This window comes from Perca fluviatilis, chromosome 14, assembly GCF_010015445.1.
Source record: "Perca fluviatilis chromosome 14, GENO_Pfluv_1.0, whole genome shotgun sequence".
Taxonomy (NCBI): domain Eukaryota; kingdom Metazoa; phylum Chordata; class Actinopteri; order Perciformes; family Percidae; genus Perca; species Perca fluviatilis.
The window spans coordinates 22,760,868-22,779,394 of NC_053125.1; the positions used below are offsets into that span (position 1 = coordinate 22,760,868).

At 42.0% G+C, this 18,527-nt stretch overlaps 1 protein-coding gene across 2 annotated transcripts in view; it reads left to right on the forward strand.

Moving 5' to 3' along the window:
* trpc5a (transient receptor potential cation channel, subfamily C, member 5a) overlaps positions 1–18,527 on the forward strand; it is a 152,243-nt gene that overhangs the window by 95,994 nt on the left and 37,722 nt on the right. For both annotated transcript variants that reach the window (XM_039822782.1, XM_039822783.1), the window contains exons 9-10: positions 14,496–14,633; positions 16,676–16,874. In XM_039822782.1, coding sequence (XP_039678716.1) covers positions 14,496–14,633; positions 16,676–16,874 — 337 coding nt within the window. The remainder of the gene's footprint in view (positions 1–14,495; positions 14,634–16,675; positions 16,875–18,527) is intronic.

The window sequence follows — 18,527 nt, forward strand, 5'->3', positions numbered from 1 at the left end:
AATGATTTAGTTTGATTGCACACACACTTGAAAAAGTGACATTTACGTCAGCGATTTTGCATATTTTTGCCCATGACATATGTTTCACACTGCTACTGACAATCTTCCAGGAAATTACATAAAGAAACTGAAAATCTGCAGCATGCATTCAGAAATATTAGGCCGTATTTGCGCATAATAGAAATGATTTTATGGTTGATATTTTAAAGTGCTGATATTATGCTCATTTTCAGGTTCATAATTGTATTTAGAGGTTGTACCAGAAGAGGTTTATGTGGTTTAATTTTCAAAAAACACTATATTTATGTCGTACTGCACATTGCTGCAGCTCCTATTTTCACCCTGTGTGTTGAGCTCTCTGTTTTAGCTACAGAGTGAGGCATCTCACTTTTGTTCCATCTTTGGTGGCAGTCGCACACGCGCAGTAGCTAGGTTAGGACTGCTAGCCAGTCAGAAGCAAAGTATGAGGGCGTGCCATGCTAGCAGCTAGGCAAGCGTTATAATGTGTGTTACAAAGTGATGCACGTTTGTCTCTGAAGTAAAGGCTGGACTACAGTAGAGCTGTTTGGAGCAGTTTGTGAACAGTGTTTTCTGTTGGAGATGGTAAGTCCCTTTGGGGTGGACTTTGGGCTTTTTCACTAAACCTATAACGTGCACAAAAAGATATATAACACAATAAAGGAAAGGGGAAAAGCCAAAAAGCCTAATATGAGCACTTTAAAACTCCTATGTACTATTTACTTTTTGAACTAAAGTCTCCACAATGTTTTAAAGGTAAGGTGTTCAGTATATTTATCTTATTTGTTCTTATCTATGAAGAAAGACATGAATATTACACTGAAGTGAAATACAAAAACAAAAACTGATCCATACCATAAATACTCTCCATTTCGTCTAGCTGATGTGTTCATTTCTGACATTTAGGATGCGCCAAGCTGATGGAAACTCAGCTGAAACACTTCGGTGACCTTATAAATGTTAACAAGGTTTCATTTGACGGAAACGCAACAGGAAGCGGAGAGCAGATAATAAATCATGCAGGAGGTGAGGATGAAAGAGGGATGGAGTGATAGACAGACTGGTGCTTATGAGCTGACATGGCAGGTGGAGGAAAGACGTGAAGAAACAAAACCAGAGCGAGGTGGAGAGGTGGAACAGAGGAAACCAGCACAGAAATAGAGTCAGCTAAAGAACGAGTGAGTCACAAACAGCGGGGCGGTGGAATATAGCTTTCCTTGTTCGCTCAATTTTTACTTCCCCTCAGTGTGTCTCGTTCTTTTAGATAACCTGCAGGGAGAAAGATGGAGACATTTCGGGGAAAGAAAGGTAGTGAGGGAGAGAGAGACAGATAGAGAGAGAATTAAAATAGGATAAATTAAGTGAAGGATTTTATGTAAGAGGTGCAAACCGAAAATGGGCGAGGAAAGAAGAGACAAGAAGGAAGCCTTGCCGGTGACCAAGTAGGAAGAGAGTTTGAGAACACAAACAGGATTTTTTGGAAGAGATGTTTGTGTGACATTTTGATAAATGACAATCAGAGGGAGATGGTGAGGGAAAAGAAAGAGTTATTAAAACAATTTTGAGATGGGGGATAGGGAATAAAGTCCCCCCAAAAAAAGCAAGATACAGGTCCATACAAAAAATGGATAGCACGAAGAGAAAAAGTCAACAGTTTACGATTTCCGTCTGATGGTAAAAAAAAAAAAAAGAAGGTGAAAACTGTCCACAGTTAATGACGGCGAGCAAAAGTGGCCAGTTAGCTTAGCTTAGCACAGAGACTTTAAACAGCTAGCATGGCTCTGACTGAATATAACAAAGTCTGTTACCGATTAGTCTCGCTTTGCCAGACCATCCACACGCTGTGGAGCGGAGGAGGGTTTGGCATAGTCCTCAGAAATCCACCGGAGTTTAAAATTACAACACAAAGAAAGCAGAAGGAAACGGACATCCATGCATCCGGCGGAATTTCCTGTGGCACCGGAGCAATTGAAGAAGTGGAACGTCTAGGATATAGACTAGTTACCGATTAGCAGTTTGTGTCTCTTTTGCTGACCCCAGTGTAAAAATGACGAAGACATGTTCCGCACTATTTCTTGATTGGGACCAGTAAGGTTTTGGAGTGTCCAGAGAAATATTTCTGGAACATAATCCCTCTGTAAAACTTGTGTTGGTGTATTTTGTCACTTTTAAACAAAGCTAGCTCTTTCCCTTGTTTCCTTTCTTTATGCTAAGCTGAGTTAGCTGGCTGTTAAAAGTAGCTTCACATTGGGGTACAGACATAACAGTGGTATCAATTTCCTCATCTATAGAGTGAATAAGCGTATTTTCCTAGAATGTTAAACTATTCATTTGAATCTTTTTCGACGCAGGCGCGGCAGCAGCAGCAGGGTTTAAAGCTAACTGACCGTTTTAGGCTTTTTACACACAAACTAAATTTCCAATGCTCATTTGTTTAAAGATATTTAAGGACTTTTCATGTTTCCATTGCATGACTAAGGACTGATATTTTGCATTTGTACTCGTTTATGTTAATTATACCCCCCCCCGAAACAAGTCTGGAGTCTGAAATGTTAATTTGATGTCTGAGATCCCCTGAGACCCTCTGTGCTTTACACACTGTTTTTTTTTGCAAAGTAACCACAACATTGAAACAACATTGTTAGTCATGTTGAGGCTTAGAGCAGCAAATGGAAATCCTTTCACTTCCACTGTGGGGTGGTGGCAGAAATCCTGACTGATATCTGAAAATGAAAAGGGAAAGATTCTTTTTTGGGCATATTAGGCCTTTATTATACAGGAGAGCTGAAGATGTGAAAGTGGAGAGAGAGGGGGGATGACATGCAGCTAAGGGCCGCAGATTGGAACTGGACCAGAGGCCTCTGGGTTAAGGACTGAGCCTTCGTACATGGGGCGCACCATCAACAAGGTGAGCCATCCAGGCGCCCCAAAACTGACTTAATTTTAAGGATCATTTAGGCTGATAACCAACAATGGCATTTTTTTTTGTGTGATTTGGTTGATCTGACCCTACAAGTGCACACACTCTCTTACATGTTATCAGGGTTGACTTTGCAGTTTTTGCTTTTGAACATTTCCCAACAAGGACAGCCAAGAAAAATCGTTCTTCTTTCCATGTCTTTTTTTCTCGTTTTCCTTCTCTTACCATCCAGCTTCTCCCTCTGTTTTCTTTCCTTTCTTTATTAATCCAGCCACTGAACATTAAAGAAACAACAAAACAGTGACATTTATGGTTCATATTTTCTCTTCCGTTTCCTTCTTTTTTGCTCTACTTGTTGTTTCTGATCAGTCTCTTCTCCCCAGTCGATTCAAAGGGGACGTTTAGCAAAGCTCCTCCCATTTAACCCACAATAAAACCCCTGAAACATTCATGTGTGTGCGTGAGAGAGAAAGAGCGCAGTGCTTGTATGTGTGTGTGTATTTTGTGTTTGTGTGTGTTTAAATAATTAACATTTCTTTTTTTGTCTGGGCCTGTGATACCTACTGCATCCCTGAATAATACATTAACAGTCGTCTCAATAATACATTCATTGTGTGGCCGTGTGTGTGTGTGTGTGTGTGTGTGTGTGTGTGTGTGTGTGTGTGTGTGTGTGTGTGTGTGTGTGTGTGTGTGTGTGTGTTTGTGTGTGTGTTTGTGCGTGTGTATTTACCTTCATTCAAGTTTTACTCACTACATCCAAATAAATTATTGCTATCAACATTTGTCCTTAATTAGAGGGGTACACACACACACCAGCTGCAGTGTTCAGTAACTCTTTTACCTTTTATCTTATTATCATAAATCGTTTGTGTTAGTTGCCTTTCCTCAGATACTTTGCTGGACTATTGTCTCTTACACACGCAAACTACTACTATTTAAGTAAAAGTACTGAAGTATTATCAGCAAAATGTACTTAAAGTATCAAAAGTGAAAGTACTTGTACCCTGTGACAGATATATTTTTCTTATAACTGACATTATTAGATTAGATTTTGTTTTTTAGATTGTGTCAGGCCCTTTCCTGTTTTCATGTATTTGCCCTGAGCTCATTTCTAAATTTGTAGCCTAAATATCAAATCTTTGTATGTACGGTTTATGTGGTCTGGATCAAAACATCGTGCAAGTATCATGCTTCATTGTTTCATTTGAGATGAGGGGAGAGAGTGACAGAATGGAAGACAGAGGGGAGAAGGTGGAGAGGAGAGAAAGATAGAGAGACAGAGAGAGGAGGTAGCAACGGAAGAAGTGGCTAGAAACAAAATTAAGAGTGGGACAGAGAAAAACAGACAAGTGTGTTGATGACAATGAGCGGCAGGATTGACAGGAGAAAGACGGAGCGAGAGCTCAAATCTGAATAAGTGAGGGAGAGCACTCTCCATATGTGCGTATAAATCGCAAGCATGTGCACAGACAGATTGAATCAGTGTTAGCATAGCTTTGGGTTACCATATTGCTTTCTTTAGATTACATCAGGCCGCAGAGAAATTGAATTAACCCGCGGCTGCGCTATGTAGCGGCGGCTCGCATATTTCTGAGTTTAGTGGCCGACTGCCCAGAAATTGAATTAGCTGGAAAGAAGCTTTGCAGATTGTGTTTTAATGTCGGGAGCAGAATGAAGTGACCCGAGCACCTTAACTCTTTACTTCAGCTTCCTTTAATCAGCTGATGTTTGTAGTGCTTTTGGGCTGCAGAGACACCTAGATGTTTCTGTGCAGAATCATTACACGATGCTGCTTATCCCAACATGCACTGGCCCGAAAGCAGGAAAATACCCGGGACAGGCTTGGGAGTGACGATAGAGTCTGGAGCTCAGTATGCTGTGTGAGCAGCATAGAAATAAAATGGATAGAAAGGCCATTGGACCGTTTGCAGTGGTCATTTGATTGGTACGCAACAAAATGGTGATTATTGTTAGTTGTCATGGTGACAATAGGCGTTAAACTGTGTCGCAGGCAGCTCGCTGGAAGGAGAGCGCGTATGGGAGAGCCGCCCGATGCAGCTCGGGAGACATTCTCCGGAGCGGCGGGGAGATAGGAGGGGGGACAGTTAGAGCAAGCAGCAACGGGTCAGCGGACCGCTAGACCTATAGCCCGCTGTTCGGCTCATTCTCCGTAACCAATGCAACATAAAAGCACGGCGTAACCAGCAAACCGGCCAGCCGGTGGACGACTTGTTAGTTGGATTTCTTACTCCGCAACTTCTCCAGAACTCTGCAGCTCGACTGCTTACAAAACCAAAGAAGAGAAAGCACTTCACTCCGGTCTTAGCCACACTGCTCTGGCTCCCTGTATCCTCTAGAATAGTTTTTAAATTCCCACTACTTGTATACCAAGCTCTCAACGGATTAGGCCTACATCATAGATTTATTTTTATGTCATTTTATGTTCCTCCGTGAGCCCTTAGATCCTCTTCTGCTGGTTTTATAGATGCTGTGTTCTTCTTCAAAATTGCAGGTTTTTAAGGAAAAAGGGGCAGACGGCATTTATGAGGATTTAAAATCATCAGTTTATTTCCTCCATGGTTAGTCACATGAACCCTGAAATAAAAGTGATGTTTGATTCCCCTTCCATCATATAATCTGTAGAACAGTCCCGCTCTGCAAAATGTAACATAAAAGCCTTTTGATCTCGCAGCACTGCAGGCTGCGGCTTCATTCAGTACGTTAACATGAGTCATCAGAACTCCTCTCCATCAAGAGTTTAATAAAACGGGGGGGGTTGGGGGCCTTTTTTGGAAAGTCATGTTTTCCACTCAGCTAATTTCCTCGTCTGTGCCAGACCCCCAGAGTGTCTGCTGAATGGCTGCAAATTGGAATAAAAAAAAATACTTCTCACTTGTTTTTTTGTCTGCAACTTGTAAAGACAAAAGAAACCTCTCCAGAATATTATCAGCAGTTTACAAGCAATGCTTGTTTAATATGAGTGAGTAAGCCATTCAACTTTAATTCTCAGCTAATAATCTTTGATTTATTCCTGCATGTTTGTTGATTGATTTGTTTTTAAAGGTCACCTAAAATTCAGTGGGCTGCCAGCAGCGCAGCGATTTCATGGTAAATCTTGTTCTGGTTGTTGTTATTGTGGGCGTAAGGGAGCTTTTTTTTTTTTCTTAGAAAGAAAGCGTGTGTCCCTAAATGATGTCCTTTACTTTTGTTTTTTCAACGTGTATTTTCAAAGACTGAATTTATCATTTTGAACTGAAGCTCTTTAGATCTTCTCCTGGATCAGAGACCAGAGAGTTACAGTACAGGAAACATCCTTTCTCTACCCCAGCTGCTAGCAGTAAAAGTCTGTGTTATGTAAAGCTGCTATTGGATTAGCATGAAAGAGTGTGGTTTCTGTGCTGCGGTCACACTGAGATAAAGTTTTAGACTTTATCCTCTGTAGTTTTCACATCACTGACCTGGGGTCTCATTTATAAAACTGTGTTAATGACCCTTGCAGTTGTTCTTTCGTTACACCGAATCATGACGACTGTCGGGCGGGGAAAAAGCAAAAAACTGGTCAGATGCTGGTGAATTGCTGCAAATTAAATTATAATTTCAGCCTGTTCTCGCATAGTGTAGGGAATCTATAGACTACCTATATTAATAATACCGTCCCAAATGGCAGGCATTGAGGCACTCAGGGACAGCTTCGAAATACCAGACCTAATATTAATATACACTTAGCTGTCTGCCATTTCCCTCTGGAAACAGCCGGTTGCCCCCAGAGTGGCGAGTACCTGTATTTGGACCGGCCTGGATGGCACGGTTCCAGCGCGTTGCCCTCTCTACTGGACCCAGTTCAGTACATAGATCCAAGAGCTCAGCTTTAGGGAATTTGATTTAATTAGCCAGTCATCGTCATGGTCCCTGAAGTCTCTCTTTCTCTTGATTCTTCCATTGGCGTAGTCCTCCTGCAGGGCCAGCAGTGCCATCATGCAGCATTACGCACGGGGTCACCGCATTATTTATGTTTACAACAATTTATGATTGTTAACACCTTGCCAAAATCACAGCATCAACTAGTGGTATCCCCCACCCCGAGATACAATTTGAAGACGAAGGTCTAATAGGCAAACACACTTTTCTTCTTGCAGGTTTTGTAAAGAACAGTATTAAAGTTCTGACCGATAACGAGGATATTAAGTGAAATGATTGCGTGAGAGCTTAACGGCTGTATTTCCAGACTTTGACATTTGGTGATACCTATGCACAGTATTAAACACATATATTTAGTTATTTAAACTGTGTTGTGCCGTTATCTAATGGTAGGGTATTTGATGCTATCCTGTATTCCATGCAGTCGGGCCATCTCCTCCTCCTGCGCTCCGTAGTGGACAATGTGACGGCGAGACTAATTTTGAGTTAAGATTTGAGTTGGATTTTACAAGGTGTTTATGGAACAATTATCACTTAGTACAAGCTTTAAAGGAACACGCTGACTTATTGGGAATTTAGCTTATTCACCGTAACCCCCAGAGTTAGACAAGTCGATACATACCCTTCTCATTTCAGTGCGTGCTGTAAAGCTGTCTGACGGCTCCAGCGGCATCAGCCCATAACAGAACATGCAGGTGACTGGTTCCAGTAATCCTACTGCTCCGAATAAGTGACAAAATAACACCAACATGTTCCTATTTACATGTTGTGATTTGTAGAGTGACAGCGTGTACAAAAAACAACGTAACATGAGACACAGCCATCTTCTAACCGTAAACAAACCGGGAACTATATTCTCAGGCGGAAGAATATAGTACTTGGGCGGAGTGATATGCTCGCAGCAAGCCTGTCTGAGAATATAGTTCCTGGTTTGTTTACAGATAGAAGATGGCTGTGTCTTGTTACGTTGTTTGTACACGCTAGACTCTACTAAATCACAACATGTAAATAAGGAACATGTTGGCGCTTATTTTGTCACTGTTGGTACAATTCGGAGCAGTAGGCTAGTTGGAACCAGTTACCTACAGATCTGTGCTGGGCTAAACTAATGCTGGAGCCGTCGGTAGCAGTTACGCTACGCGGCAGATGAGAAGGGTATGTATCGACTATGTTTATTCTGACTGAATAAGCTAAATTCCCAATAAGTCGGCGTGTTCCTTTAAATAACACTGCTGGATTTAATCTTCATGGTAATGTGGATGATATGGAGTGAAGAAATGTGCGTGAGACATCAATACTTGAAAATATTATGAGTAATTGTTATTCCCACATGTACTTTCTGCAGTCTGACTTCAGTTCACCACCTCACCATCTGCGTCGCCAATTCCCATTGTCTCCAAAATGTGCGTACGCATGGGTCAGAGATTGCGTGGACTGCACATTTTCCCGTCAAGTTTGTTTTATATAAATCACAACCTTTGCGTGGGAAGTGCCGTACACACATTTTCAGCCCCGTTTTTTCGTACGCCACGTTTATAAATGAGACCCCTGGTCTGTTGAGAGAGAGAGAGAGAGAGAGAGAGAGAGAGAGAGGGACAGACATACCGTGGTAATCAATTTAGGAGAGACTGGAAATGTATCTTGGTGGTGCAGTGGCGCTTTACCAGTGCTCAGAGGGAAAATGAAGTGTATGAAGAGAGAAAAGCGAGAATTTGAATGGAGGGAGACATGCAGATACAAATGAACACAGGAAGGATAGGGGTTTCTGCTCAGTTATGTCTCTGAATTACAGCACATTAACGGTCCTTGTATGTTGTCAATTAAGAAACTATTAAAACTCCTGTTCACATACGTTTGTGTTCTTTTGGTCTGTAGTTTCAATGGAAGGAAATCTCTCTTTTATTAGGTAAAAAGGTAAAAGACATCATGCAACACAAGACATCATAACACAGTAAATCAGTGAAGAACAAGCAACAAAACAAACGTAACAACCCAAATCAAATCTGGATAGCATAAACAGACGACAAGAGGGGCACAAAATATAAGTAAAACAGCACCTAAATACAACATAAATGAAATAGTAGTAGGAACATTTTCGTTCTGTTGTTTCTTGTTTCTTCCTTTACATACATAAAAAAAATGAAACCAAGGGGCACCTGGGTAGCTCACCTGGTAGAGCGTGTGCCCCATGTACAGAGGCTCAGTCCTTGCCGCGGCGGCCGCAGGTTCACTTTCAACCTGTAGCCCTTTGCTGCATGTCATTCCCCCTCTTTCTCACCTTGCATGTCTAAGCTGTCATATCAAATAAAGGCCTAAATATCCCAACAACAAAAAAAATCTTAGAAAACAAATGAAACCAGACTTCATAAAACTTGCCTTGGTGATTTGAGTGCTCAGGATTAAAGATTAAGTAAGGTATAATGTAGAGCCAGCCTGTCATTATTCATTATTGCGAATTACAGCCCCGACAGCGTGATGCAGGACGGGTTCCGTCAACATGGAGTGCTTTGGTCCCAACAGTAAACTGTGACCAGGATGTTTGCCGACTGAGACTGACGGAAGAAAAGGAGAGGAAGGGGCAGACTGCTGTAGTTTAGTGGAGCCCGGAGACCAACTCCCTCATTAGCATACTGCTGCCATAGCAACAGGAAACCAAACGGGAGCTGAGAGAGATGGAGGAGAGGAAGGGGGGAAAAGACGGAGAGGAGGAGAGGGAAAAGACATGGGGAAATTAGGAAGACTGGAGAAGGAGAGGAGGTGAAGAAGGCAGATGGAGGAGAAGAAACGCAAGAAGACAGGAGAGAATAAAATAAGTAGAGAGCAAATGCGAAAAAAGGAGGTGGAGGGCAGAAGAAAGAGAATGAGTAAAGGCAAGGCTGAAAAGAAAGGAGGGGTGAAGAAAATTCAAATGGTTTAGAGGAGAAGAATGGGGATGGAGGAAAAGAAGAGAGTGGTAAGGAGAAAGGGGGGGATAAAAGAAAAAATAAGAGAAGCAGCATCGAGGATGAAGAGGATTAGAAGAGGGTATGAGGAGGAGAAAAGAGAACAAAAAATAAGTTCTAGAAAAAGAGAAAGATATGGAAGAAGAAAGGAGGAAGGAAAAAGAGGAAAAAGGATTGGAGGTTGCAATGAGAGGAAGAGAAGGAAGGCCGAAATTAAGAAGAGGAAGACTGGAGAAAGAGAGAGGTGGTGAAGAAGACAGATGGAGGAGAAGACATGCAAGAAAGTGGGAGAGAATGAAAGGAGGAGGGTGTGAATGCAAAAGGAGGAAAACAGGGAGAGTTGAGGAGGGGTGGAGAAGAAGGGGACGAGGAAACAATATGATGCTGAAGAGGAAGAGGACAATGGAGATGGAAAGAGCAGAGGAAGGAGAAAGTGCAAAAAGAAGAGGAGGAGCATTGAGGATGAAGAGGATTAGTGACAGGAGAGATAGAAGAGGGGATGGGGAGGAGGGGAAAAAGAGAACAAAAAACAAATTACAGGAGAGGACAAAGAAGAAGAGGGATGAAAAGGAGGATTGGAGGTTGCAAAGAGAGGAAGAAGAGGAGGAAGAGGGAGCAGCCACCTTGGTTTGACTTCTAACACTTTATATCTCTCCTTCGCCCCTTTCTCCTTTTTTTCTGCTTCTATCGTTTCATCTATATAATTAAATCCTTTCGTTATCCAATATCCTCTCTCTCTCTCACACACACACACACACACACACACACACACACACACACACACACACACACACACACACACACTGAGCTGTTCAACGACTGCTCGCTGCTCGATTCTTCTCAGCTCTGCAGCTACAAACAGGTCAGCCTGTGTGTGTGTGTGTGTGTGTGTGTGTGTGTGTGTGTGTGTGTGTGTGTGTGTGTGTGTGTGTGTGTGTGTGTGTGTGTGTGTGTGGGTCATATCCGTTCTTGCTCTCTCAGGTTGTGTGTTATCGAAGGTGTAAGGCGACTTCAGATGATTAAATTGAGAGCAGAAACCCTCCTGTGCTAAAAAGATAAAAAAAACATGGCATCTCATTTATTGAATGACCTTACACTAAGCTTCATTTTGATGAATATTCGTTTGCCAAATTCAATTAAAAATGCATATTAAATGTGCTGTATATATTATCCGCTTTTATTGAGAAAAGAAAACGAGTACTTCCTCATAAAGTAACTCTGGAAATCGGCTATATTTTTTTAGCATCCCACGTATTGGTCAAGCTCCTCTTCAGCACCACGGCCGCCGGCCCGGGTCAGCACCATGGACAGCTCTTGTGTGACATTTTGTGTATCAAGATGCCGCAAAGTTAGAAGCCGTGAATGGAAAATCTGGAGTTTAAACTCCCGGGTTACAGTCCCACACAGAGAGAGCTGAGGTATCAGTCATGGCCTGTCTAAATAAAGATGGAAATCTGCAGCCTCCACCAAATTTCAGAAAAGCAGCCGAGCGCTGTGTGATTGACGGCTTCAGTTTCCGACCTGAATGTTTCTGGCAGTTTGCCTCTTTTAGCGTTTAGCTTGTTGTGTGAAGGTGGATGTGCAAAACTGAGCCGGATGTTTATATAGCTCATTTATTATGTAGGCTGTTTGTTTAATAGGAAAACACACTTTTTATTGGCTCACACACACACACACACACACACACACACACACACACACACACACACACACACACACTTACAGTGATAGATAACCTGCTGTCTTCGCAAGTCTTATTAGAGTATGAGACTTATCTACGATCCAAGACCAGAGAAATCACTCAGACATAATGAGGGAAGAAGGACGAAAGGAAGGGAAAGGGAAAAGCAGACAAACTTGGCAAGACAGCACGAGATGAAATGGTATGGAGAGCAGCAGCGAGAGAAAAGAAAGGAGGGAGTAGAGAGGATTGATTGATGGATAGAAGAAGAAATGGAAGCGCACAATGGGACTAGGAAATTGAGAGAAAAGGAAAGGAGGACTGAGCTGCTTCTTGGTGACTCAGAGGGCAGCTGAAGGGCTGACGGGGACAAACAGCCTCTGGTGTAATGCCAACAGTGTTGGGAGATGAGCTGTAATGAGATGTAAATGGAAGCAACAGAGCAGCTACACTTCTGTCAGGGCAGGAAGTACTGTAACCTCTGTTGTGTCAGCAGATCACAAAGGAAGGTAAAACGTGTACAGATTGACCTGTTTGAAGCTCGTTGTAAAGCATTTGAAAGAATAAAGATCATAAAATGTTTTCCATGTCTGTGCTGCTGATGAAGGATGATATATATCTTTATACATAAAGTTTAAATCTTGTGCTTTTATTTATTCTATCTCTAAACTTCTGTCTTGTTTTCTATATCTTTAAAGTTCATATTAATGAACGTCCGTTACATTCAAGCCATTGCCAAATGAGCTGATACAAAGCTAATGAAGCCTATTAGCTCCACAAAGCTCTCTCTGTAGTTCTCAGTATGGCTTTGTTTACAAAATGGTGTAGTCCGGCGACATTCACGCACAGCAGCTCAAGTGATGCGCTTTACGTCAACGCTGAGAAACGAGAACAGCAGCGTCCAGGTTTGGAGACAAAGAGGACCTAAAATTATAAGATCATTACCTCGTTCATTACCTTGTTTTTTTTAAATCCTCTGTGTCCTCCTTGATTTGACGGGTTAAACGCTACTAGCAACTGCGTAGAGGAAGGGTAGGGGTGTAGCGCAATCACCGAAGGCTTGCGTCATGTGGATGCACCGACAGTGTTGTTGTCATTACTTAGAATTCGTCATGGGGGCGACATAAACCACGCACTATAGCTAAAGTAGCTTTCGATTGATAGGGGGAAAAAACACCCTAGTGTCAAATGTTTCTTGCACAATTTAAAGATCACATATTATGCTTTTCCGTGTTTTCTGTCATATCTACAATTTTATAATGTTGGATTTTCTAGTATAGTTGGAAATCTGAACGTTTTAGCTAAAACATTATTTCAAATAATGAGGTAAACGTATTTTAGACAAATCCCTGTGAGCTAAAAATAAAGTGGGTTTTTTAACATTAAAGCATGTAAACATGTTCTAGTACAAACTGCAAGTATAATCCTGAAAATGCTATATAATAGTTGCCGTTTAAGAGATCTGTGAAGTAAATTAAGTTATCAGTCAGGAAATGGTATCATACTTTTCGATTTATACTGCCACGGACGGTGTTCATTATGTCCATCTCCATGCAATAATCGTGAGGTTTCTATTGCATTCACTTCATCAGCTACTTCCGCCTTTACAAGTCAAGTCAAGCCGACTCCGAGCTGTTCAACTTTAGGCTTTTTGATTCCTCCCCCGGCTGCAATCGGATACTTTAGACTAATGTCATTCTGAAGACTTTACCAGACAAACATCAATGGCATTTTAAGAGAAAAGTAGTAAGAAATAGAAGTCAAGTCAAGTTTATTTTTATAGAACATTTAAAACAACATAAGTTAACCCAAAGTGCTTTACAACCAAGGCGGATGGTTTGAAATCTGCCTCGATAGGCAACATTACATAGATAAAAAAGTACATAACAAATAATACAAAACAGCTGACATGATGACACCAAAGTCAGAAGTTAAAAGCTGCGAGGGCTGTAGTCAAGTCCACCGTTGTCGAGTCCAAGACCAGGACTAGTCGAGACCGAGTCAAGACCGATTCCAAATGAGGGACAGTCAAGACCGAGAAAGTAAGCATCAAATTAGGCCATATTATTTACTTTTAAGTCACAGTAATCTGAAGTGTAGCTTCACATTCCAGATGTTGAGTGTTTTTATTCTGATGTAACAAGAACATTCTGGGCTGCCGATGGAAAATGTAACAAATAACAAGCAGCACAGGTGTCACTAAAAACATTGATAGCTTCACATTCTTGAATTTATCACTTGTCCTGAAGAATTCTCAGTACAAAGTGCTCGCTGACATTGTGTCTTAGGCCAAAATGAAAATGATTGATGCCTGATGATTGAGGTATACCAATGCTTGTTCTAGATGGATTTTGAAATAAACCAACACCTGTTTTCTGAAGGAGCGCGCTTCATTGATTGTTTTGTTTAGAAGGAGGAAGTTACTTTAGAAAAAGAGCATATAGTGCTGGACTCGGGCGATACCAACTAGAATATTTGGCGACTCCAGTGGGCGAGTCCAGTGGGCGAGTCCGAGGCAAGTCCATGTCCAAATACCAACGAGTCCAAGACAAGTCCGAGACAATAGAAAAACGTCTTGAGTCCGGACTCAAGTATTACAGCCCTGGAAGCGGAGTACAGTGAGCTCCACTTAAAGATGATTTTTTTGGGGCACTTTCAGCCTTTATTTGAATAGGAGAGCAGAAGACATGAATAGGGAGAGAGAGGGGGGAATGACATGCAGCAAAGGGCCGCTGCGTCAAGGAGTAAACCTCTACATATGGGCGCCCGCTCTACCAACTGAGCTATCCTGGTGCCCAAGGAACATGTTTTGAAGGTTACTCTGTCTCTTATCAGCAGCTTTATACCCCTAAACTACTCTGAATGATATATGAGCCACTTAAAACGGAGGAAGTAAACAACTCATTGTTTTCAAAAGTCACATTGTGTTTTGTTCATGTGATTACAATTTTCCCCTCATTTGTTTCCAGAAAATGAGCCTGAGACTGTTTCCTAACGTCTGGTCCTCTCTCTGCAGTTTGTGGCCCAGCCCAACTGCCAGCAGCTGCTGGCCACGCTGTGGTACGATGGCTTCCCGGGCTGGAGGAGACGACACTGGGCGGTCAAACTGGTCACCTGCTTCATCATTGGACTCCTGTTTCCTTTCTTCTCACTGGTATGGAAGGAGGAGGGAGGAAGTGGGAGTGGTGTAAAGAAGGAAAGGAGGGAGGGATGGATGGATGAAGAAGGAGAAACTATATACTACAGAACAAGGAGAAAAAATACTAAGCAGAGAAGACTTAAGGAAGACATTCAGAAAAGAGGAAGTGAGGCAGGATAGAATAGAGCGAGAGAGAGAGAGAGAGAGAGAGGAGAGGGGGGAACAAATAAAGAAAGCATCAGTGGAAGGGAAGAAGAAAGAATCAAAGTGTCAGATGAATGAAAGAAAGAATGGTAAGATAAAGCAGAGATAGAAGAGTGAATGAATAGAAGAATATAGAAAGAAAAAAAGAAAAAAGGAAATGGATGAAAAGAGAGAAATGAGGGAGGGATGAAAGAAGGCTCCTGCAGCTAAACTGCTGTTTCTTCCTCGAAGTAAATTTGTTGCCAGGCAGCAATTAAGCAAAACTCTTCATTTATTGGCTGGAGGAGCCGTTGCCAGGAAACTCGACCTAAAAACAAACAAAGTGAAAGGACAGACTGTTGTTATCTTTGAGAAGCCAACGAGGATGTTTGAAAGAGGAAACAGAAGTCGGCAGACTTCTCTTTAGGAGAATATGTGTACTCCTTACTTATAATACTCATACTTGTGACTTTAATGACATGAATACCATACTTAGGGCTTATGTTTATTCTGAGTATTTACACTTACCTCGCTTGGTCCAGATTTTCAGACTTTTCAGTTTGATCCGAAACCAAAATTACAGTTGTGAAACCTCCCTGGGACCAAACAGCCGAAATTTGTCCGACCAAAAGAGGTAGTCTCGGTCCGGATGAAACTGAACCATGGTCCGGTTTCATTTCTAGTGTCAAAGCATTTTTTTGGGATAGTTTGGACTTACGGACCAAATCCAGGAGGTTCTGGCAGGCTATCGTCATGTTATAAGCATATAGCTCCTTTAACGAATAACGGAGCCCCGGTGCTGCTGCAAAGTAGCCTCAGAAAGGAACGTGTTTTGGAGGAACGTGTGTACTTTCAAAGGTAGTTTTAGTTGTGCAACAGGAAAGTCAGATTGGACAGATAGTCTAGCTAGCCGTCTGGATTTACCCTGCAGAGATCTGAGGAGCAGTTACCCATAGTCCTCAGAAATCCACCAGAATTTAAAATGCCAGCACAAAGAAAGCGGAAGATGACGGACATGTGGCCGAAAAAGAGGGACATCCGGCGGAATTTCCGGCTGCACGGGAGCAATCCCGGAAGTGGAACGTTGTTGACATAGACTAGAGAGAGAGAGTGTGTGACGGTGAATGCGGTCAGAGCAGACAGCTGTCGGGAATCAGAGCAGAGAATAAATCAGCAGTTTACTTGATAAGTGGTAGTAAATGTACATGTATGTGTCTCTGATGCTGCAGCTCCTCAAAACCCAAAATAAAGTTCCTGTGTCTTGTTTCTCAACGCAAGAACAAACAAGACAAAAAGAGCGGCAGGAGCACAGTTGGAAAAAAAAAAAAAAAACACATGAGAGACCAGAGAGAGGATACAAGAGGACGGGGACGCTGGTCTACAAAGCAATCTATTATTAGAAGTACCGGGAGACGCGGCTCACGTAGGTGACAACGACAGGACGTAGTTATGTCATGTAGAGTTCTTTAGTTAGTCTTGTATAACTGCAGTGTGAAAACCGAAACTAACCGGATCTAATGTAACGAGTATTGATTCAATGTGGTTAAACATTATTATTTTAATAATGTAAACATCTCTCTCTCTCTCTCTCTCTCTCTCTCTCTCTCTCTCTCTCTCTCTCTTTCTCTCCCTCCCTGGCATGACTCAGAGTATGTTGAGGTTGCCAGTAGCGAGTACATGAGCAGAACAAGTAAACAAGCATCATTACAGCAAAAACAATAACCCTTTCCAACAATAAGAAGTGGCGGGTGGCTGAGCGTCAACACAATCTAACTTATGTCTCTCTTTCACTTTCTGTTTAAAAAGCTCAAGTACACAAGCACGGTCAGGAATCTGAATGAATGATGTGTAAACTTGTGTCTCACCCTCGTCAGATCTACCTGTTGGCTCCAAAGAGCGCTCTGGGGCGCTTCATCAAGAAGCCCTTCATCAAGTTCATCTGTCACACGGCGTCCTACCTGACCTTCCTCTTCCTCCTGCTGCTGGCCTCGCAGCACATTGCCCGGACCAACCTGCACATGCAGGGACCCCCGCCCACCCTCGTCGAGTGGATGATTCTCCCGTGGGTAGTGGGTACGTGCCAAGTTTATTCAACTTCTCATCAGAACTTCTGAAACTCCAACGAAGCTGCTTAAAACCTCTGGATGTGAAGTTATATTTTTATTTACGTTTTTTTTTTCATGATTCGGTCACCCAAAACAAAATTCCAAACTGTATTTGTTCTGTCTGTTATCCAGATGTGACTTAAATCTTTTTGAAGGATTTTTGTGATCAGACAGATGTCTTCTGTCTGCCCGGGGCGACACCAGTGTTTAAACCCACAGAATTTGCTCTTCTTCTTCTTCTTCTTCTTCTTCTTCTTCTTCTTCTTCTTCTTCTTCTTCTTCTTCTTCTTCTTCTTCTATTTATGTGCATCTAGTCTGCGTTTTGGTTTTCATTCTGCAATTTTATTTAGAGCCCGACTGATATGGGCTTTTGAGACTGAGACAGGTTTTAGAGGGGAAAAGTTCACAAATTATATGGCGGCTGATGTAGTAAATTTTGGAGCTGGAATGAAATTTCTATATGGATTGTTCACCTATATGACTGCATAGGTAATTAGAACTCTGCTTTCTTAAATTTTATTATTGCTGACCAAAGGACTACATAATGACGCCATTTAGAAATTACCCCAAGTCATTTTCTGCAATATCTGTTGTGTATATATATCATATATCAGACAACATACGCCAATACCAATATGTCTGTGATAGGCCGACCGATAAATCAGTTCGGCTCTGATTTAATTTTTCAGTGCAGATAATAGACATCTGTGGAATCCTTAAAATACTGTTTAATATGCATATCCCTGAGCTGAAAAACAGGGGGAAAAGATCCCCAAAGGTCTGTGTGCTGAGGTCCCAGATGGAGCTACAATTAAAGGATTTATTATCGTCATTATACGACACAGGATTGCACAATGAAATGTAGTTATAGCCCCCTCCATGTTACGCACAGATAATGTGTAAACCGATGCAGCAGAACGAGCGATTTCTTTTTCTACGCATTCTTTTTCGTTGTCAAAACCTGGCACTTACATTACCCACAATGCAACTCAATCGCGGACAGAGAGTTGGGTGTGTTGCACTAGATAGCGGCTAATGTAGTCTGCACTTGAAGTACTTCTTCAGACTTCACACAGCTCCCTCTGGAGACACTAAAGGCTTTATGGTACTTATACAGAAGTACTCCCTAACACCTGTAAACAGACTTTGAGGTGTAAAAGGCTGAGTTTGAATGATGTATTGCATCACGTCACAATTGTTACTTGTATTTCCTTTTTCTTTCTTGGCGTCTTCTTTTTAAAAAATGTCTCATATCTCAAGTATCTAAAGACTTGAGCAGCTGTCTGTTCTAGACAGTACAGCGCATGCAGATTTAAAATGAATGTGCAAGAAAAATAACGTATCATCAAGAGGACTCTGAGTGTGTGAGCGTGTGTGTATGCTGCTATGTGGATGTCTGTGGTCGGATGCTTGTGAATGTGTGGAGGAGGTGGTTGTGTGTGTGTGTGTGTGTGTGTGTGAGAGTGAGGGTGGGATGAGTGTGAAAATGAGTGATTGCATCTCCATATTCTCTCTCAAAGCTGCCACCAATGATTTCCAAATCATAACCATAATCTCTTGGAAAAATAACAAAACCATCTGTTCTCCTTTGTCTTCTCTTCCACTCTTTGAAACACTCAGC